Source organism: Myxocyprinus asiaticus, chromosome 22, assembly GCF_019703515.2.
Source record: "Myxocyprinus asiaticus isolate MX2 ecotype Aquarium Trade chromosome 22, UBuf_Myxa_2, whole genome shotgun sequence".
In the NCBI taxonomy this organism is placed as follows: Eukaryota; Metazoa; Chordata; class Actinopteri; order Cypriniformes; family Catostomidae; genus Myxocyprinus; species Myxocyprinus asiaticus.
In genome coordinates this window covers 30,512,425-30,531,275 of record NC_059365.1, presented here as the reverse complement: position 1 = coordinate 30,531,275, position 18,851 = coordinate 30,512,425, and the positions used below count along the sequence as shown (strand labels likewise).

At 38.8% G+C, this 18,851-nt stretch overlaps 1 protein-coding gene across 4 annotated transcripts in view; it reads right to left on the bottom strand.

Annotated features, from left to right (window-relative positions):
* Positions 1–18,851, bottom strand: part of LOC127412608 (probable phospholipid-transporting ATPase IA) — a 211,888-nt gene that overhangs the window by 77,508 nt on the left and 115,529 nt on the right. For all 4 annotated transcript variants that reach the window (XM_051649090.1, XM_051649091.1, XM_051649092.1 and 1 more), the window contains 2 exons: positions 16,548–16,686; positions 9,255–9,319 (listed from right to left, as the gene is read on the bottom strand). In XM_051649090.1, coding sequence (XP_051505050.1) covers positions 9,255–9,319; positions 16,548–16,686 — 204 coding nt within the window. The remainder of the gene's footprint in view (positions 1–9,254; positions 9,320–16,547; positions 16,687–18,851) is intronic.

Below are 18,851 nucleotides of genomic sequence, written 5' to 3'. Positions count from 1 at the left end.
TGGGAACAAGAAAATGCTGTGGTTTTTCCAAGAAAGCCTTCCTTTACTCCTTGCCTCGCGTAACATGAGATCTTTATCGGATGATCTCAGAAATTTGGCCAGAATTGATCGGGGCCTGTCTTCTTCAGTGGATCTCTGAGCCGGGGCTCTGTGAGCTCACTCAATTTCCAGCTTATGACCTGTTATTTCGAGCAGACTCGGGAAGAGCTCGTCTAGGAACTTCACCATATCTTGGCCTTCCTCATGCTCAGGAATTCCAACAATTCGGACTTTGTTTCGCCGATTACTTTTCTCCAAATCTTCCAGTTTCTCCCAAATGTGTTCTAAGTCTATCTTGGTTGCTAATGGATTAGCAGCTAATTCCCTCTCCGATGACTCCAGATAATTGATCTGTCTCTCGACGTCCCGGATCCTTGTAACCAACTCAGAGAATTTCACCTCCATCATTGTAATCGATCAACGTATTACAGCAAGATCCTCCAGGTCCGCTACGACTTTCGCCAGCATTACAGACATGCTCGCCAGTTGCCGCTGAATTTCTCCAGCCGCGCCGTCCAAACCGAGTCCCTGGTCTGCGGGCCTGTCTGAGGTATCAGCTTGAGCACGTAAGTGTCTTTTAATATCTCCAGAGCCCGAGGATTTTGAATTCTTTGACATGTTGACTTCTCAGAACAGTAATATGATACAAAAATAATTAAAAACTAGCAAAGTGCGCAGAGCTCGTCGTTCATACGTCCGACCCCCGCATGTCGCCACGCGACTCCAAGTTTTACGTTTCTGGCCATAGTGCGTAGAAAAATTGTGAGAAAATGCCTCCTGCCATTTCCAAGATCCAGTTGGGCCCTTAACACGTGTGAGGAGACCTCACCATAGCTATTTGTAACTGTTAAACTGAAAAGCTTTAACAGAGATCAATGCTGCAGATTGCAACTAAACTGCCCAAAATACACCAGGAGAGAAAATGTGTGTGTGTTTGTGTTGAGGAAGGCAGATGCCTAAGGGCAGTGAGATTACACCCTGGGGACCAACCAATCCTCTGCTGGCATAACAAGGCTCTGAAACCAAAGCTCAATGGAAATATTAAGAGAGAAGCCATGGGTTTAGAGAGAGAGGCCTCAGGTTTCAAAGAGAGAGACAGGGAACTGCAGCTGTAAGAACTTCTCTAAAATGTGGCATCCATCCCCGCTAAGGGATCTGTACATGTGCATGTGTGTGTGTGTGTATAATAAACAGTATTCCCATGCTTCAGCACCATCAGCAGTCTGTATACGCCAGCCACAGCTTAAGATCACATGATAAGACCACAAATGAGAACTAATAAAAGGACCAATAAAACAATGTCATCATTTGCTTACAACTTGTCGCCATTTGAGTTCAAAGACTCTAAACAGGCCTCTGTGTTATGGCTGTGTTAGCAAACTGGATCATGATGACTCAAGTGTGTTTGGTTTGCAAGTGTGCAGAAGGCATCAGTTAGAATATACAGTGCATCAGCACTTCCATTCGCTGCCAAGATCCAGTAGATAATGGCTGATTTAAAAGCTTAGGAAATCCTTTTAACGGAATGCCTGGACTGAGACATCTGAAATCTGACATTATAAACAGAGCGGAATTATATGTAGGATGGGTTACATTTGTCATGGAATGAAGTCATGAAAGATAGAAGACTACAAAAGCATACATACACTCACAGACACAAATATCAATACTCCAAGACAGATGTTCACTTGCGCACTACTGCTTGACAGAATCAACTGTCCAGCTACAGAAGTTTGAGAGAATACACTTGTAACACTGTTGCTATCAACAGCCAAACAGTCGCTAATGAATGAAAACGAACAAACATAAAACTGGAAAGAGTCTGCTTTTTTACTTCTGTAATAATTACAAATTTTTTTGTGAAAAGGAAGATTCAATGAGAGAAAATAATGGAAAAGTGTTGGACTTGATTTTAACCAGGAATGGCTTGGATCGTAAAAATTTGTTGTTACCTACCAGAATGGAGACAGTTCACTGGAATGAAGGGGTTAAAAAATAAGAGGGATTTACAATGTTGTATCAGAAGTGGAGAAAGTCATTAAATTTTAATTAAAAAAAAAAGAAAAAATAATAATAATAATTTTATTTGAAATAACGTGGACCAGTATAATCATGCTGACTAAGAGAAGAAGCGAGTATTTAATTATATAATAGTCACAGGGCCTACTAGGTCAATCTCGATTTCATGTTGTCTAATGAAAAACAAGATTTATCTAGACCATTTATGAAAACTAGGCTGCTAAAACGGGTCATTAAAAAAAATCATCATGGTTATAACATAACTGATCACCTACATATGTACCAATATTGAGCAACTTGGCTTACCCTGACAAATGACAGCAATGCATATGATAGCCAATCTTAACAGAGGCAATTTACATATAGAGGTCTTAAAGATACGGTCACAAAAGAAGCCTGTTTAAGTCTAAGCGTTAAGATCTCATAAAAGTTGACGTTTTGAGGCAACGTGAGCGAAGGTGAATGCGACAGTGATTGCTGCGATGCGACAAAGTTTAGCAGAATTTCACTTTATGCAAATGCTCAGCGATGTAATGCTGCGACCACTACCAATGAAGTTCACATGAGATATCTCATGATACAGTTGGATGCTACAGTCGAGTAAGAACTAGGATTGGGTATTGATACGGATTTCCCAATTCAGTTCCGAATCACCAGCTCTCGATTAGATTTAGATTCGATATCAATTTATATGGGTATATTTTATTTATAATGTCTATTTTGCTTACAAGTGAAAGATGGCTAATGCTGTTAATTATACAAGGGACATTACGGATTCTACCCAAGTACATTACAAAAATCTTTATTACATTTTTTTTTCGGTTTTTCACAATGTCACATTTTAGTTTTCTCTTTTTTTTATGTACAAATCCATTTATTCCATCAATAAATATGATATTACAGTTCTGTGAAAAAGTATGTGCCCCCATCCCCCATCCTGATTGCTTCTGTTTTTGTATACATCTCATACTAAATTGTTTAAAAAATTCTAACAAAATCTAACATAAAACAAAGGCAAACTGAGTAAACACAAAATACAGTTTTTAAATGATAATGTTATTTCTTGAAGCAAAAAAGTTATCCAATACCAAGGCCCAGGGCCTGTGCAAAGAAGTATTTTGCCCCCTTAGTTACTAAATCCCCAAATCTATGAAACTGCATTCATAATGGGGTTCAGCTGGACTAGACACACCCAGGCCTGATTACTGCAAGCCCTGTTCAATCAAATCAACACCTAAATAGAACTTTTTCAGCAGCATGAAGTTGGCTAAAAGGTCTCACCCAGTAGCACACTATGCCAAGGTTGAAAGAAATTCAAGAAATTATGAGGAAAAAGGTGATGCATCAAAAAATACATAAGTCTGGGAAGGTTAAAAAGCTATTTCAAAGGCTCTGGGACTCCAAAGAACCACAGTGACAGACATTATCTCCAAATGGAGAAAACTTGGCACAGTAGTGAACCTTCCCAGAAGTGGACGACCTTCCAAAATTCCTCCAAGAGCACACTGACGTCTCATCCAGGAAGTCACAAAAAGGACAACATGTAGGCCTCTCTCGCATCAATAAAGGTCACTGTTCATGATTCCACTATCAGAAAGACGCTGGCCAAAAATGGCATCCATGGAAGAGTGGCAAGGCGAAAACCACTGCTAACCCAGAAGAACATTAAGGCTCGTCTGAATTTTGCCAAAACACACCTTGATGATCCTCAAACCTTTTGGGATAATGTATTGTGGACTGATGAGTCGAATGTTGAACTGTTTGGAAGACAGAGGTCCCGTTACATCTGGCATAAATCAAACACAGAATTCCACAAAAAGAACATCATACCAACGGTCAAGCATGGTGGTGCTAGTGTGATGGTGTGGGGATGCTTTGCTGCTTCAGGGCCAGGGCGACTTGCAATAACTGAGGGAAACATGAATTCTGCTCTCTACCAGAAAATCCTAAAGGAGAACATCAGGCCATCAGTCCATGAGTTGAAGCTCAAGCGCAACTGGATTATGCAGCAAGACAATGATCCAAAGCATAGGAGTAAGTCCACCTCTGAATGGCTCAAAAGAAGCATAATTATAGTTTTGGAGTGGCCTAGTCAAAGTCCTGACTTGAACCCGATTGAGATGCTGTGGCAGGACCTTAAACGGGCAGTTCATGCTTGAAAACCCTCCAATGTGGCTGAACTAAAGCAGTTCTGCAAAGAAGAGTGGGCCAAAATTACACCACAGCGTTGTGAAAGTCTGATCTCCAGTTATCGGAAGTGTTTGGTTGCAGTTGTTGCTGCTAAAGGTGGCACAACCAGCTATTAAGTTTAAGGGGTCAGTTAGTTTTTCACATGGGTGATATAGGTGTTGGATAACTTTTTTGGTTCAATTAAAAAAAAAAATATATATAAAAAAAAATATTATATATTATATACACACACACACACACACACACACACACACATATATATATGAAAACTGAATTTTGTTTACTCAGGTTGCCTTTGTTTTATGTTATATATCTCGTTTGAAGATCTAAAACGATTTAGTATGAAAAAAAAGAAATCAGGGAGGGGGCAAATCCTTTTTCAAAGCACTGTAAATTTAATATATAATATTTTGTAACATGTTTACTGTCTAATGCATAATTTATTCTATTTATATGCAGTATATTTACAATGATTTGTAGAACACATGCTAAAATCGGTACAGTCTCTTTAAGGCAACCAGCTGTTCTGTAAAGAGAATCTGTAAATGAGTGCATATTAACAAGGACCCAAATGGCTTCTTTACCTCATTTGTGATATTCGTGATAACAATTAAATGTTTATTTTTTGTTGTCTTTGATCTACAATTGACTGTAAAGAACAAAAAGGAATTTAAAAGAGACATCATTCAATGACAAATGGATTGTGTGGATCTCGTCTTTGGACACACATTACACAGAAAACATTAAACTTGAACTCTCAACATGCAGTGAAAGGATTCTGAACTTCTCCACTATATTAGAGCCAGTGGTTAATCACAGACATATTTAGTTGTATAGGGTGAAATTTGGTCTCATATGCAGTAATTTACTTGCATTGTAGAGAGTTGCACATTTAGTAAATGATTGATCTTGCGATTTAAAAATAAATGTCAAGATCGTTTAAATGAAGATTACATCGGAAAATGTATATTTTTACCCTTTTTTTTTTTTTTTTTTGTGATCTCTTCAGTGTGAACGCACCTTTAAAGGGAGCATGGAAAGGAGAAAACTTAATGTAAAACTGATTATGTTCCCACTGAGAAAACCAGACTATGAGCTGGCCTCCACCAGCCTAGCTTGGCCATATGACCTTCTAGACTAGTCTAAATTAGTTTAAGCTTTTTACTTTTCTTTTCAAGGACTAAATTACGACCACTTTTGGCGCAAGAAACCTTGATGAACATTAAAAGTGTCCCACAGGGGTAAAAATAAAATGTGAAAGAAGAGAAGAATACGTCCTCTTTAAATTGCATTTAATGACAGAGCGTTCTGTGCTCTTCAGTGTCTCTATTTTCAGCTCCATTTCATTCCTCTTTTGTACTATTCCACACAATCTCTCCATTCTCTCCTTCCTCTGGGTTTTTCTGCACACTATAGCTCTCTTTCATTTGCAAGCAGCAGAAGGGACTTCGGTCTGCCGCAAATTTAATGTGATTATTGAGTCACTGTTCTTTGACCCTTCCCATAGTATCTTGCATTTCCCTCCACTGATATAATCAACCCCTTTCCGAAGTCCGGAGGAGACCTCAGACATCTCTCTCGGGTAGATGAGGGGCCTCCTTCATCCATCTTGTCTTTCCTTATATGTTTTCATCTGTTAAAGGGATAGTTCACCCCCAAAAATATTTTATATACATTTAAGAATGAAAGAATATACAGCCTGCTCTTTTCCAAACAACGAAATGTATGGTGATGTATAATCCTAAGCTCCAAAAAGAACAAAAAAAGCATCATACAAGTACTCCATACAATTTGTGCACTATACTCGAAGTCCTATGAAGCCATAAAATTCAGAAGACTTTGAATACAGTGCATGAGTTGTATGTACTACTTTTATGGTGCCTTATTTTTTTGTCCTTGGACAAGTGGATTGTATGGAAAAGTCTGCCAACATTTGTATTTCAGAGAAAAAAAAAAACAGTACTAGGTTGGAACAACATGCGGCTGAGTAAATGATGACAGCATTTTCATTTATCTATTCCTTTAAATGCAAAGGACTAGAAAAGAACCTAAGGGATGGGAGGCACATTGTTCCAGTGTTTTTTCCTGCAATGTGAGAACATGGCAATTCCCATCACTGCCGCACATCTGAGCACTAAGCGGCAGAAAGAATTCCTCCTTGTTTTCTTTAAGTGTGTTGTATAAGCATGTGCATATGCATGGGAGTTCGGGCACTGACATTTCAAATGGCGGCTGTCTACTTTATGGAGTGTGTCTCTCTTTTCTCTCCCCTTTTTCCTTCGCTTCATCTATCATGCTAAACAGCCATTTGACAGAGTGAGAGCCGTCCGTCATCACCTAAACCCCACCCCCCTCGCAGCGGGACACGCACCACCCGATCGGGGGTTCCGCTGCATGTGTGAGAGTCATATGAAATGATTTCTAGTGCCCTTAACATCCACAGACAACAGACAAGACCCTCCCTACAGGGGCCAGCTGACCTGTAGAGGGTGTGTGTGTGTGTGTGTGTGTGTGTGTGTGCTTGAGTGTGTTTCAAATGGTTTCCTTCTTTCAAAGCAGATGGTTTTGCATTTCATAGCCAACAGAGATTCCCCATCAGGGAGTTATTGGCCTGTACTGTGTGTGTGTGTGTGTGTGTGTGTGTGTGTGTATAACAGAGGGTCCCAAACCCCTGCTCTTAATACACAACCCCTTACACACTTTTAAATGACACCAAGCTGTACAACTACAGTGGGCTCCAAAAGTCAAGACCACTTGTGAATGCTTCTTTTTTGCATTTTTCTTTTAAATAATAAATGTAATAAAAGTTAAATGTTTTACTTTATAAAATATTTATAAACAATTATAAATATATTATTAATAAAACATTTAAGCCATATCACACAAGAAACAATGCTGTTGTAGTGAATATCAGCTGTGATTTGGGCGTAAATATTTAGTACAACAGCATGATTGCAAGTGTGATTTTTTTTTTTTTATATACAAAAGTTCCATAAAACAACCATTGGTACAATATGGCCAGTTATTTAGTCTATTTTTGCTCTGCTATTGAGAAATGTTCCAAACTAAACCAAATAACAGGATAAAATGTCATTAGCACAATTTTATTGAAAAAAAAAAAAAAACAGAAAAAAAACGGACCCACTTTATATTAGGTGGCCTTAACCACTATGTACTTAACCATTTGATGCAATGTACTCATTGTGTACATACATGTTGTTGCATTGTAACTACATTTAATTACATTTGTAGTTACACTGTTAACTTTACCCCTAACCCAACCCTTACCCCAAAACCTAACTCTAACCCATAATCCTAACCCTACCCTTACTCCTAAACCTACCCGTACCTCAACCTCAGTAGTAGCAAATGTGGATATTTAGCATAACAACATGTAATTACACAGTAAATACATAGTCTTGTATGTATTTAATGCTAGTACATAGTAGTTAAGGCCACCTAATATAAAGTGTGACCAAAAAGACAATATTTCACAATTACTTAGTATGGATATGTCCCTCTTTTGCTTTAACCTCGTGCGAGTGTATGATATATTTTGGCTTCGCTATATGCAATGCATAATTTAAATTCATTTAAAATGACTGATCTCAGTTCAGGAGACTGTGCTGTAAGTAAAGGGTAAAACTTTCGATGCACCTAGTCATGTGACAAAACAACATGGCGTCAATTTCAAAGAGTTTGTCTTTGGGAGAAATGGCAACAAAACTACATCTAGTAAGAAACCTAATTAAGTTTTTACACTGAAACCTTTTTGAGTCAAAAGAAGAGTCTCTAGTTTCATCCAATATGTCATTTAAAAAATTTGAGCGGTTTATCACGAAACGCCACGCTGGTAACCACAATGTACACTATTGTGTACAACAGCTCAATGTTTTCATTAGAAATACTATAGTTGGTGCCTGGGTAGCTCAGCAAGTAAAGACGCTGACTACCACACCTGGAGTCGCAAGTTCGAATCCAGGGCATGCTGAGTGAATCCAGTCAGGCTTCCTAAGCAACCAATTGGCCTGGTTGCTAGGGTGGGTAGAGTCACGTTGGGTTAACCTCCTCGTGGTCGCAATAATGTGGTTCTCGCTGTCGGTGGGGCGCGTGGGGAGTTGTGCGTGGATGCTGCGGAGACATAGCGCGTGTGGAGGCTTTATGCTATTCTCCGCGGTAACGCGCTCAACAAGCCACGTGATAAGATGTGCAAATTGATGGTCTCAGATGCAGAGGCAACTGAGATTCGTCCTCCACCACCCAGATTGAGTCACTATGCCACTTCGAGGACCTACAGCGCACTGGGAATTGGGCATGCCAAATTGGGGAGAAAAATCCCCCCCCAACCCCAAAAAAACAAAAACAAATCCTAATGTATTATGTATATAATGTCTGTAATGTCTCAAAAAAATTAATAACCAACACTCCTTGAAACATAATAAAAAATCTGACTTTCTATACCTTTATTTAAAATTCCAGAACTTAGTCCTGCTGTCCACATATGTTGCCATACATTTTTAATGCACACAGCAGTCATGCTCGGGTCTCAGGTGGTTAATGACCGTTTACACTTGAGCTACCATGGACTCCATACGTTTGTGCAAAACCTGATGATCCATGTTGTCCAGCATGATTTGAGAATGTTCCAAAGAGCATCGTGTGTGCTTTTGTACAAAGGAGAATAAATACAAATTTATATTTATACATTTTATTTTTAGTAATTAGTATTTAGAGATTTATTAGTTAGTATTAAGTTTTAGTATTTAGAGAGAGAGCATCGACTGAACTGTGAGGTAAACACTTTGGATGAAAACGCAAAATAAAATATGTAACAGCTCTGGAAGAGGGGCTCCACTGGGAATTATATCACATGCTTTTACACACCGGGGGAGCCAAAGCGATCTGTCAGCTGCCATTTCATTTCATCTGTCCTTAGAGCTTGCATTACAAACGGTGACGTGAAACTGCTTTTTAAAATAAACATACACCTCAGTCTCCATACTCACATCCAGGGTGTCCTCATTTATCACCAGCAGGCCCATATTCTTCGTGAGCAGCTTGCAGGAGTGTCCTTCAGGAAAAAAAGAAAACTCATTACTTAAACCTCTCACTATGCCTGAAAACATACGGTATGTTTGCAAGGAAGAAAAACACCTTGCTTGGCATTTGAAAAATGACGAATGGCTTGTAGCAACTTAGTATTTCAATAATAAATCAACATTACATAGATATGTGATGTGTAACCACAGCAACAGATGAAAGAAATGACTAATTGGCAGACTGAAATGCGTATTCTGTGATTACTGTTTACAGCAGACCAGAGTGGAACACTCCCACACCTCATTGGTTTAATTTGACTCTTCGCTCTTCATATGAGATCACGACTGGAAGGCTGACAGCGGGCTCTTTCAGCGTGATAAAAATCATTACATATCCCATCATCCATCAGGATGTGTCTAAACAATATAAAGGACTGAACAAGTCCATTTGTGTTTAATGGGTTTCCGACACCTCAGTGTTTGGCGATTGGTGTCCTGGGGAACTGTGTGTGTGTGTGGAGATCCCTAAATTACCCAACTGAAAAAGTAAATTGTTGTTCAGTAATTACTGTGTATGAGATGGCATGATCTTTTGTCTTGATCTTTAAACAGATATTTTAATAAAAATTCTAAGCCTGCATATACTAACTTTATCCTTTACATCATTTTTCTTTTTTTAACCGTGGGCCAACCAAATAGTGAGCAAAGTCGTATATACAATGTAAAGATGGTAAAAATAAAAACTGATGTGCTAGGTTCAAATAATTTTCTTTGTTCTTTGTAGAAACCTCTAGTTTAAACCTGTAGAGTTTAATCTAACAATGTATATTTTTGCATTTTCAAACATACTGTATATGTTTCAAACTGAAACAGAAATATCTCCATTGTAAAAAATTTTTGGCCCACCCATAATTTTATTCTGGCCCACCCAAAATGGATATGATGGCACCACTACTGAGATGGGGGGACTGCTTGAGACACCTCTTTGAAACATTATTTTCGCAGTTACATTTGGTGAAGCTAGTGGTGCAGAAATTTCACCTGGAACGGAAAAAATTAATAAATAACACAATTCACCTCTAAATCATTACTGTAAACAAATTCCAGTCTTGTCATTCCTGTTACTGTTTGCAAACTTGCATATTCACCCAAGTTTCCTGTCAGTGTGGAAACAGTCTGCTTTGGTTTCCTAACAGTGACCCGAATCTTGACGTATTTTCCTCAGCCTTATTCTGACCACAAGCTGTCTCGTCTCACCTAACCATCAATCAACAACCTGCTGGAACTGAAAAACCCTTGCTGGACTGGATGGATTTACACAGAGACACCTGCATGATGCAGCAAAATTCAATATGAATCAGGAAAGGAGGCATCGATGTTGCACACAGTGATTGCATTGGCTCTGTGCTGTAACAGGTTGGGTTTTCATTCAGTCCGTTTGCAGTGGTTTTGGGTTAGAAGAGGGCATGTTGAGTTGTTTGCGTTGGCCGCATGCTGTTTGTTTGGGCTTTAATCTCTGAGGTTTTACAGTGGCACAGCATGGCTAGCTCGCCTGTCTTCAGCCCAACTCCCTGCTCAATGGTCTGATACATTAATAAGGTAATCAGAGGTCTAGTGTGGAGAGAACTGGAGCGGTTTCATGTACTCTGTGCGAGAGGCTGCCAAATAGCTCTAAGTGCCCGCTAACCCGAGATTAAACTGAGCTTGACTTCACAGTGCTGGGGCAGGGGTTCAATTCACTTCTGATAGTTTTTTTATGCAATTTTGGAGAGTACAAGTGTGGGAAATGAAGAAACCTTACATTTATAAACTTGCTGTGGTTTTAACATATGCAGTCATGTTTTAAAAATGAAAACATAATTTTCGTTAATTTGTTTCCCTTATGTGGCTAAAAATTAGCCAAACCTCACTGTGTGGTGCTGTCTGGTACGTTAGTCTGCATCCTTATATGACTTAGGGGTCAAAGCAGGGACAGTATAAAGGGTAGGAGATGGACCGCTCCTAGAAAAAATTAATAGGAGAAATTGCTCAATATGGCGGCTGTAAGAATGGTATAGTATCACCTTTCAGTTAAGAGCTCATCACCTTTTTGATAGTTTTTTTTATTAACTGGACAAGCCTGAAAAATACAGCAAAGCTGCGAAATGATACCATTATTTTCAGATTTTACAGGCTTCCCTGGACAGCCATTTTCAGGTCTCTCCAGAGATGTTCGATTGCGTTCAAGTCTGGGCTCTGGCTGGGCCACTCAAGGACATTCACAGAGTTGTCCCTAAGCCACTCTTGCATTGTCTTGGCTATGTGCTTAGGGTCATTGTCCTGTTGGAAGAAGAACCTTCAGCCCAGTCTGAGGTCCTGAGTGCTCTGGACCAGGTTTTCATTAAGGATATATCTGTATATTGCTGGGTTCAGCTTTGCTTCAACCCTGACCAGTCCCCCAGTCCATGCAGCTGAAAAACACCCACACAGCATGATGCTCCCACCACCATGCTTCGCTGTTGGGATTGTATAGCGCAGGTTATGAGCGGTGCCTGGCTTCCTCCAGACATGACGCTTGGAATTAAGGCCAAACAGTTCAATCTTCATTTCATCAGACCAGAGAATCTTGCTTCTCTCACAGTCTGAGAGTCCTTTAGGTGCTTTTTTATGTGTCTTGCACTGAGGAGAGGCTTCCGTCTGGCCACTCTGCCATAAAGCCCAGATCGGTGGAGTGTTGCAGTGATGGTTGTCCTTCAAGTTTCTCCCATCTCCACACATGATCTCTGGAGCTCAACCAGAGTGACTATCATGTTCTTGGTCACCTCTCTTACTAAGGCCCTTCTCCCCCAGTTGCTCAGTTTGGGTAGCTCTGGAAGTGTCCTGGTTGTTCAAACTTCTTCCATTTAAGAATTATGGAAGCAACTGTGCTCTTGGGAACCTTCAATGCAGACAAAAAAAAATTTGTAGCCTTCCCCAGATCTGTGCTTCGACACAGTGCTGTCTCTGAGCTCTACAGGCAGTTTTTTGACCTCATGGCTTGGTTTTTGCTCTGATATGCATTTTCAGCTGTGAGACCTTATATAGACAGGTGTGTGCCTTTCTAAATCATGTCCAATCAATTGAATTTGCCACAGATGGACTCCAATCAAAGTGTAGAAACATAAAAGATGCTCCAGAGAAATGGGGTGCACCTGAGCTAAATTTCAAGTGTCAGAGCAAAGGGTCTGAATACTTATGTCAATGTGATATTTCAGTTTTTTTCTTTTTTTTTGCTTTGTCATTATGGGGTATGGTGTGTAGACTGATGTGAAAAAATCATTATGACCCAAATCATTATCAAGGGACAAAGATTATTACTCTAGCCATCATATAGCCTACACAATGTATTTTCAGTTACAAGTATGACATTTTAAGCTTTTTTCTTCAAGGCTACTGTACATACAGAGAAATTGCATAATAATTTATCACAGTTCAGTATGCGCAAATAAACCAGTTTCATACATTAACCTGCAAACTCCTCAATGTCATTTTTTTTCTTGTTCATACTTGAAGTACAAATACCTTCATAAAGTTTGCATGTATGGTGACTAGATCCACAACTTAGTTTGGACTGTGCCTTGTCCTACCCACGACCGCCTCTTGTGGTCTCCCAATGCTATTATGCCAGACAACAATTAACAGAAGGCAAACTACCAGTGAAGCACGCAATTTTGGCTTCTAATTTAAATGTCGGCTAATGTTAATATATCGATGCCTCAAAAATGTATTTATAAAATAACATGCTGATCAATAATCAATAAATCGATATTTTATGACATGACTACTGCCATTCTGCTACTCTCATTACCATAATGTAAAAAAAAAAAAAAAAAAAAAAAAAAGATAAATTATTTCAATTGTGAAGCATTTACACACCATAGTAGTATGCCCATTTTTCACTGACTTTAATAATAAGAAAAGAAAAGAAAAAAAACATTGTACAACTGCATCTTTAATGACCGTTACAATAATGAGAATAATCACTGAAAACAATGGAAATAGTTAAAGTGTAACGTCTGGACTCATTAAGGTAAAGAATCGGTGGGTAAAATGTGCTTAATGGCATACTACTTTTACTACTTCTGCCATGTCTGTCTATGGCAGAAATAATAATGGTAGTATACCATACCAAATTCAGCCAGGTTTTATGAAAATCACCCTATTACATATATACATCTTCTGGGACTGTTACCAAGAGCATTGTCTGTGGCACAACTTGCCTTAAAGGGACATTGGTCAAACCTGAGCCACTTAATGTCAAATAAGCCTTAATTGTAGCAAATATTGTGGAATCAGTGCTAACTGGGCAACTCTCATCTCTGCTCTTGAAGTGAAGTTGTGCATAACCTTTGCATACTGCTTTTCCACGAATAACGAGTTGAAAAAAGTAAAAATACAAAGTAAATACTGAGATGGGCATCTGTATTTTACAGAGCGCCTCGGCCAAGCGGAGGTCCAGTAACATCCCTTCCCCTCTAAGCGGGTACGTTTTCAAGCCCCTGCACAGCTGCTCAGTGGACACAATGGGCTGATTCAGGATCAGTGTTGGTATGTGGCCACAGACTACACTCAATTAGGATCTGTTTTTCTGACCACAGCGTTTCACGTGAGGCCTGTTTCCTAGTCGTGCAGCTGTCCGGTTAATAGGCGATGCCACATCACAGGGAGATGGGAGGGGGACCCAGGTCTGTTTCAGATCTGGTGGAGGTGGGGGGACAGATTAGTGGGTCAGGGACACATTCGTTGTGTCAGCTTTTTGGAGAAGAAAAGAAACCAAACAACTTGTACCTGTGCGACAGCCAGTCAGGAAAGGGGTGTGTTTGTTTGAGTGTAAGAGAGAGAGGTCTGGGGAAGGATTGTGCATATTTTTGATCATTTAAATTAGGGAGAGCGAAAACCTAATGCACCTTTTCTATCAAATTGAAAACTTATTTACATGATGACTGAAGAGAACTTAAACAAGAAAATGAAATAAAATATGAAATAAAGATAAATGTATTAACATGATGTGTCAAGAAATAACTTTAAAAGATAAACAAGTAGGAGCCATGGCCTTGCGGTAAGTGCTATGCTCTGACACGTTGAGCTGAGGTGCGGAGAATGATGATAAATCCACAAGGTAAAATCAAAACATAATTAATCACAGTAAAAATGTATTGTGAAGATTAATGAAAATGAAAAGCTTAGTAGTGCAGCTTAATGAACTGTACTTTTGTGGCATTATATTACTGTTAAATGTCGATAGCACATGCATGTCATGCGAGAGCGATCAATGTACCGGTTGACCGAGCGTGAAACTAAGCTGCTCTCATGAAATCTCCCTGCTCTCGCTCAGAGAGTGCATGTGCACAAAAACATAGGAACAAAATCACAACGTGCTCATTATTACCAGTTCAACATGACTACCGGGTCGACGTGTCTTCATGTGCTTGTGACAAGTCTAGTTTCACAGATGGAGACTGGCTCATGTGATGCGAGTTTATAACAAATATAGGCTAAAAAAGTTAAGTGATCCTATAGTATTTTTAATAAAAACAATGCAAAATCCGTTTCATATTATAAACAGAAATATTTATAGCCGTTAATCATGCACTAGAGTATAACGCATTGCCCAATGACTGAATTTAAGGTTGCCGTTTGGTGAATTGCTCCAACGTCTGAAATATGATGAATTTTGATAATGTAACACTATAGGACAATACTAAGGATGCACCGATATGAAACTTTTTGGCCGATGCTGATGCCGATACCGATTTTAACAAAAACCTACAGGCCAATATGATACCGATATTTTGCAACTTCCCTTATTTTGTCAACAGATCACTGTTTTGCTTAGGAATGCTTTACAAATGAACAAAGAGCTTTTTCACTGTTCTAACAATAAATCATTTCCAATGAACATTGAATAAGTTGAAGACATGAAAGGTAAAAAAGTAAACAAAAAAAAAAAATAACAAAAAATGAAATATGATAACATGACTGATATGAAAAAACATTATTTAGTACTTATAAAACATTTATGCACTTCTGTTTTTGCAGTTTAAATGCAGCCTTTTAAGGTTTAGTAACTGAACAAGGCCATATAGCAATTTCAATCTTTATTAATATGTATTAATATGTTTCAGCTGGCACAAATTCTTTTAACCCTAACTGATGCAGTGTGTAGCTTCTCATTTCTTAAACAACCATGTCGTAAGACGTATCCTGTGGTTGTGGGAAAGATGTTACTGTGTTTCAGAAGGGGCAAATTATTGGCCTGCATCAAGCAAAGAAAACAACTAAGGAGATTGTTTAAATCAGTGGAACTGGGCTAAGAAAAGTCCAATGCATTATTAAAACCTGGAAGGATAGTGGTGAACTGTCAGCTTCGTGGAAGAAATGTGGTCGGAACAAAATCTTGAATGATCGCTTGAAGTCACATCATAAAAAAAAATAAAAAAATCGACAGTAGAACTCACGGCTATGTTTAATAGTGAAAGTAAGAGCATTTCCTCATGCACATTGCGATGAGAACTTACGGGATAGGGACTAAACAGTTGTGTGGCCACAAGAAAGCCACCTATTAGTGAGGCTAATGGGAAAAAACGACTTCAATTTGCTAGGGAGTATAAAGATTGGACTGTGGAGCAATGGAAAAATCTCATGTGGTCTGATGAGTCCAGATTTACCCTATTCCAAAGCAATGGGCACGTCAGGGTAAGAAGTGAAGCGCATGAAGCGATGCCCCCATCATGCAAAGCGCCCACTGTACAAGCCTCTGGAGGCAGTGTTATGATCTGGGGCAAACATTTAGCAAAGGTTATCTTAATTAGTATTTACTCAGCTACTGTAAAAGCCTACTGTATATACACTATTATTTTATGTATTTAAATCAATATATAGTATATAAATATATGGGGAGGGGGGGGGGGCTTTGAAGACTTTGAAAACTTTGAAAACCCCTGGACTACACTACAGCTCTGCACATTCTGGGCATTCTCTCAACAAATCCAATGCAATGCAATTCAATATCTACATAGAATGCTTTCTAAAGAGTATTAAAGAAGTTCCCATTTATGCTGGAAGCTTGTCCTTCACCATCTACTCATCCCTTAAAAAAGTACATAAAATTGGCACATTAGAACTTAGATAAAAAGGTTTCTAAGATCATGAGGATAATAAATTCAGTCAGTTGTGCCCAGACTTTTGATTGGTAATGTATTATACAAACAACGTATTGTATGTTCTTTGAGCTACACTCACCAATGTTGATAGCCGTCTCCTGCTTGTCTCCAGTGAGAATCCAGATCTTAATGTCGGCTTTCATGAGGGTCTCGATGGTTTCTGGGACCTTGTCTTGCAGTTTGTCTTCAATGGCTGTGGCCCCTAGCAGCTGCAGGTTCTGCAGAGAGAGAGAGAGAGAGAGAGAGAGAGAGAGAGAGAGAGAGAGAGAGAGAGAACTTAGTTTCACTTATAAACCCATAAATAATGCTCATCTTTTCTCTGGTGAATTATGTTCGTAAACAGAATATATAAGAGGCCACTGAGTGATACTGTAGGAGAAACATGAAACTAGCACTACAGGTATGTTGGAAATAGCTTGTCTTGGATATTGGTCAAGTATACAGTTATGCAGTAATTATACAAATGTATTTGACTGCAAAATGCCACGATTGACCAGAATGAGGTATTCCAGAGAGCGGTTTAATTTTATATAACAGCTGGGGGAGAAGAATTACACTTCCATTTACAAAAATATCCTACGAATACACCTTGAATTACTTTTACACATGAATATATACTGTATATATCAGGTGCGAGGCTACATAAGGGCCAGAGTGGCACTGGTCCACCCAGATTGATGGCTGGTCCACCCAATCAAAACTGCAGGAATATAAGAATGGTTTGCAAATAAAAAGAAACTGCATTTTGTTGAATGCAAAATATCTCACATGCAAGATAATCATCATATTCCTGCTATAAATATAGTTAGAAACATTTGTTTTTATTTCAGATAAAACGATTTATATGATTATGGTGAACTGAAATGGGTCGTCATCTACCTGCAACAGTGGCGATTTTAGGGGGTGGCCTGTGGTGGCCTGGGCCACCCCTGAAAGCTCATTGGCCAACCTGTGGCCACCCCAGAACTGATTGGTAGTTCATCATGTTCATCAACACAAGAACGAAGAACCAATAGAAACGCCTGTCAATCAAAGATGACATCTCAGGTCATTTGTTGATTTAGAGCCACACTGACCCAGGGTCAGTTTTATATTTCTGACCATTACAGTAGTGGTGGAACTGAAGCTGTGTGAGCTGTTCTTTTATCAGTGGCGGGAGGGGCAGGCCGTGGGTGGCCAGGCAGGTGCCGCAGGTCGCGGGCGCAGCGGGCGCCAGGTCTGAAGTATAAAGGTCGTTCAGAAGCACGAAGCTGACACGAGCTAGCGTCTACCTCCAACTTCCAATGAGTTGACGACGTCGATTTGTGGTCAAAAAGAAAGCTGTTATTTGAGAGGTATGTTCATCTAATCTAACGTTTAATTTTCCCGAATTTCCATGTGAATGTGAAAACATTTTTTCATTGTTACAGTAGCTAGGTTAAAGAGTAAGCTAGACCCTACACCACATTCAACATGTTATCTTTATATTGACATGAAATATGAAATGCCGTGTTTTCTGATTTAATGACGGAGGTGCGTAAAGCGTTTTACAAATGTATATGTTCAATAGCTAAAGTTATATATATGGCTAACCTGTGTGTGAAATGGAAGGGTTTGTGCTGTGACTGTACTTTAAATCTTTACATGAGTTATTTATGAGCTCTTTATGTATATTATTGGTCAGTCAGACCAATAAAATCTTAAAAGTTTGTATTATTTGACATTTTAAATATGCAGAGCCAGGGCAAATTGCACTTAAATGCTGCAAATGATTTGACTAAATATTTTATTTGGTAATATTCAAAGTAATTGAAGCTATCAGAACATGTGGAAAATAAACCTGAGTAGTCACTGTAAATAGAGTTTTGTTTTTTACTGTATTCAGAGCTCAATCTGCAATTTTGGGGTTTCCAGACAGACACCTATAAGCCCTCGTAGCCAATTTCACACACTGATTTGTACCCAATTTAACAATATTTCTGCTGGACAGTGCAGTTATAGCTAATAAATGAATGAATAATTGATTGAATGATTGGTTGAATTGCGCCTCAATCAGTTATCACCTGTACTTGTATCTTTTTATGATTATACACTATACCTGATATTATACGCAGATTAATTCTCTACAATGAGAATAGCTCTTTAAAATGTGTAACTGACTTTTCCTAAACAATTACTGATTTAAAAATGAATTTTTTATTTTAAAAATAAAACCAGAGATTCCCAGAAACTGTAATAGGTTGAAATAGAACAGGAATAGAAAACTGTCAAATGTTCAAACAACAGTCTGATATTGAATACAAACAATTCAGTGAATGCTAACATGAGTTTAAGAATTCATTTATTCTACATGTGTAGATGTTGAAGCAAAGCAATGCAATATTTACACATTTTGATCATGTGC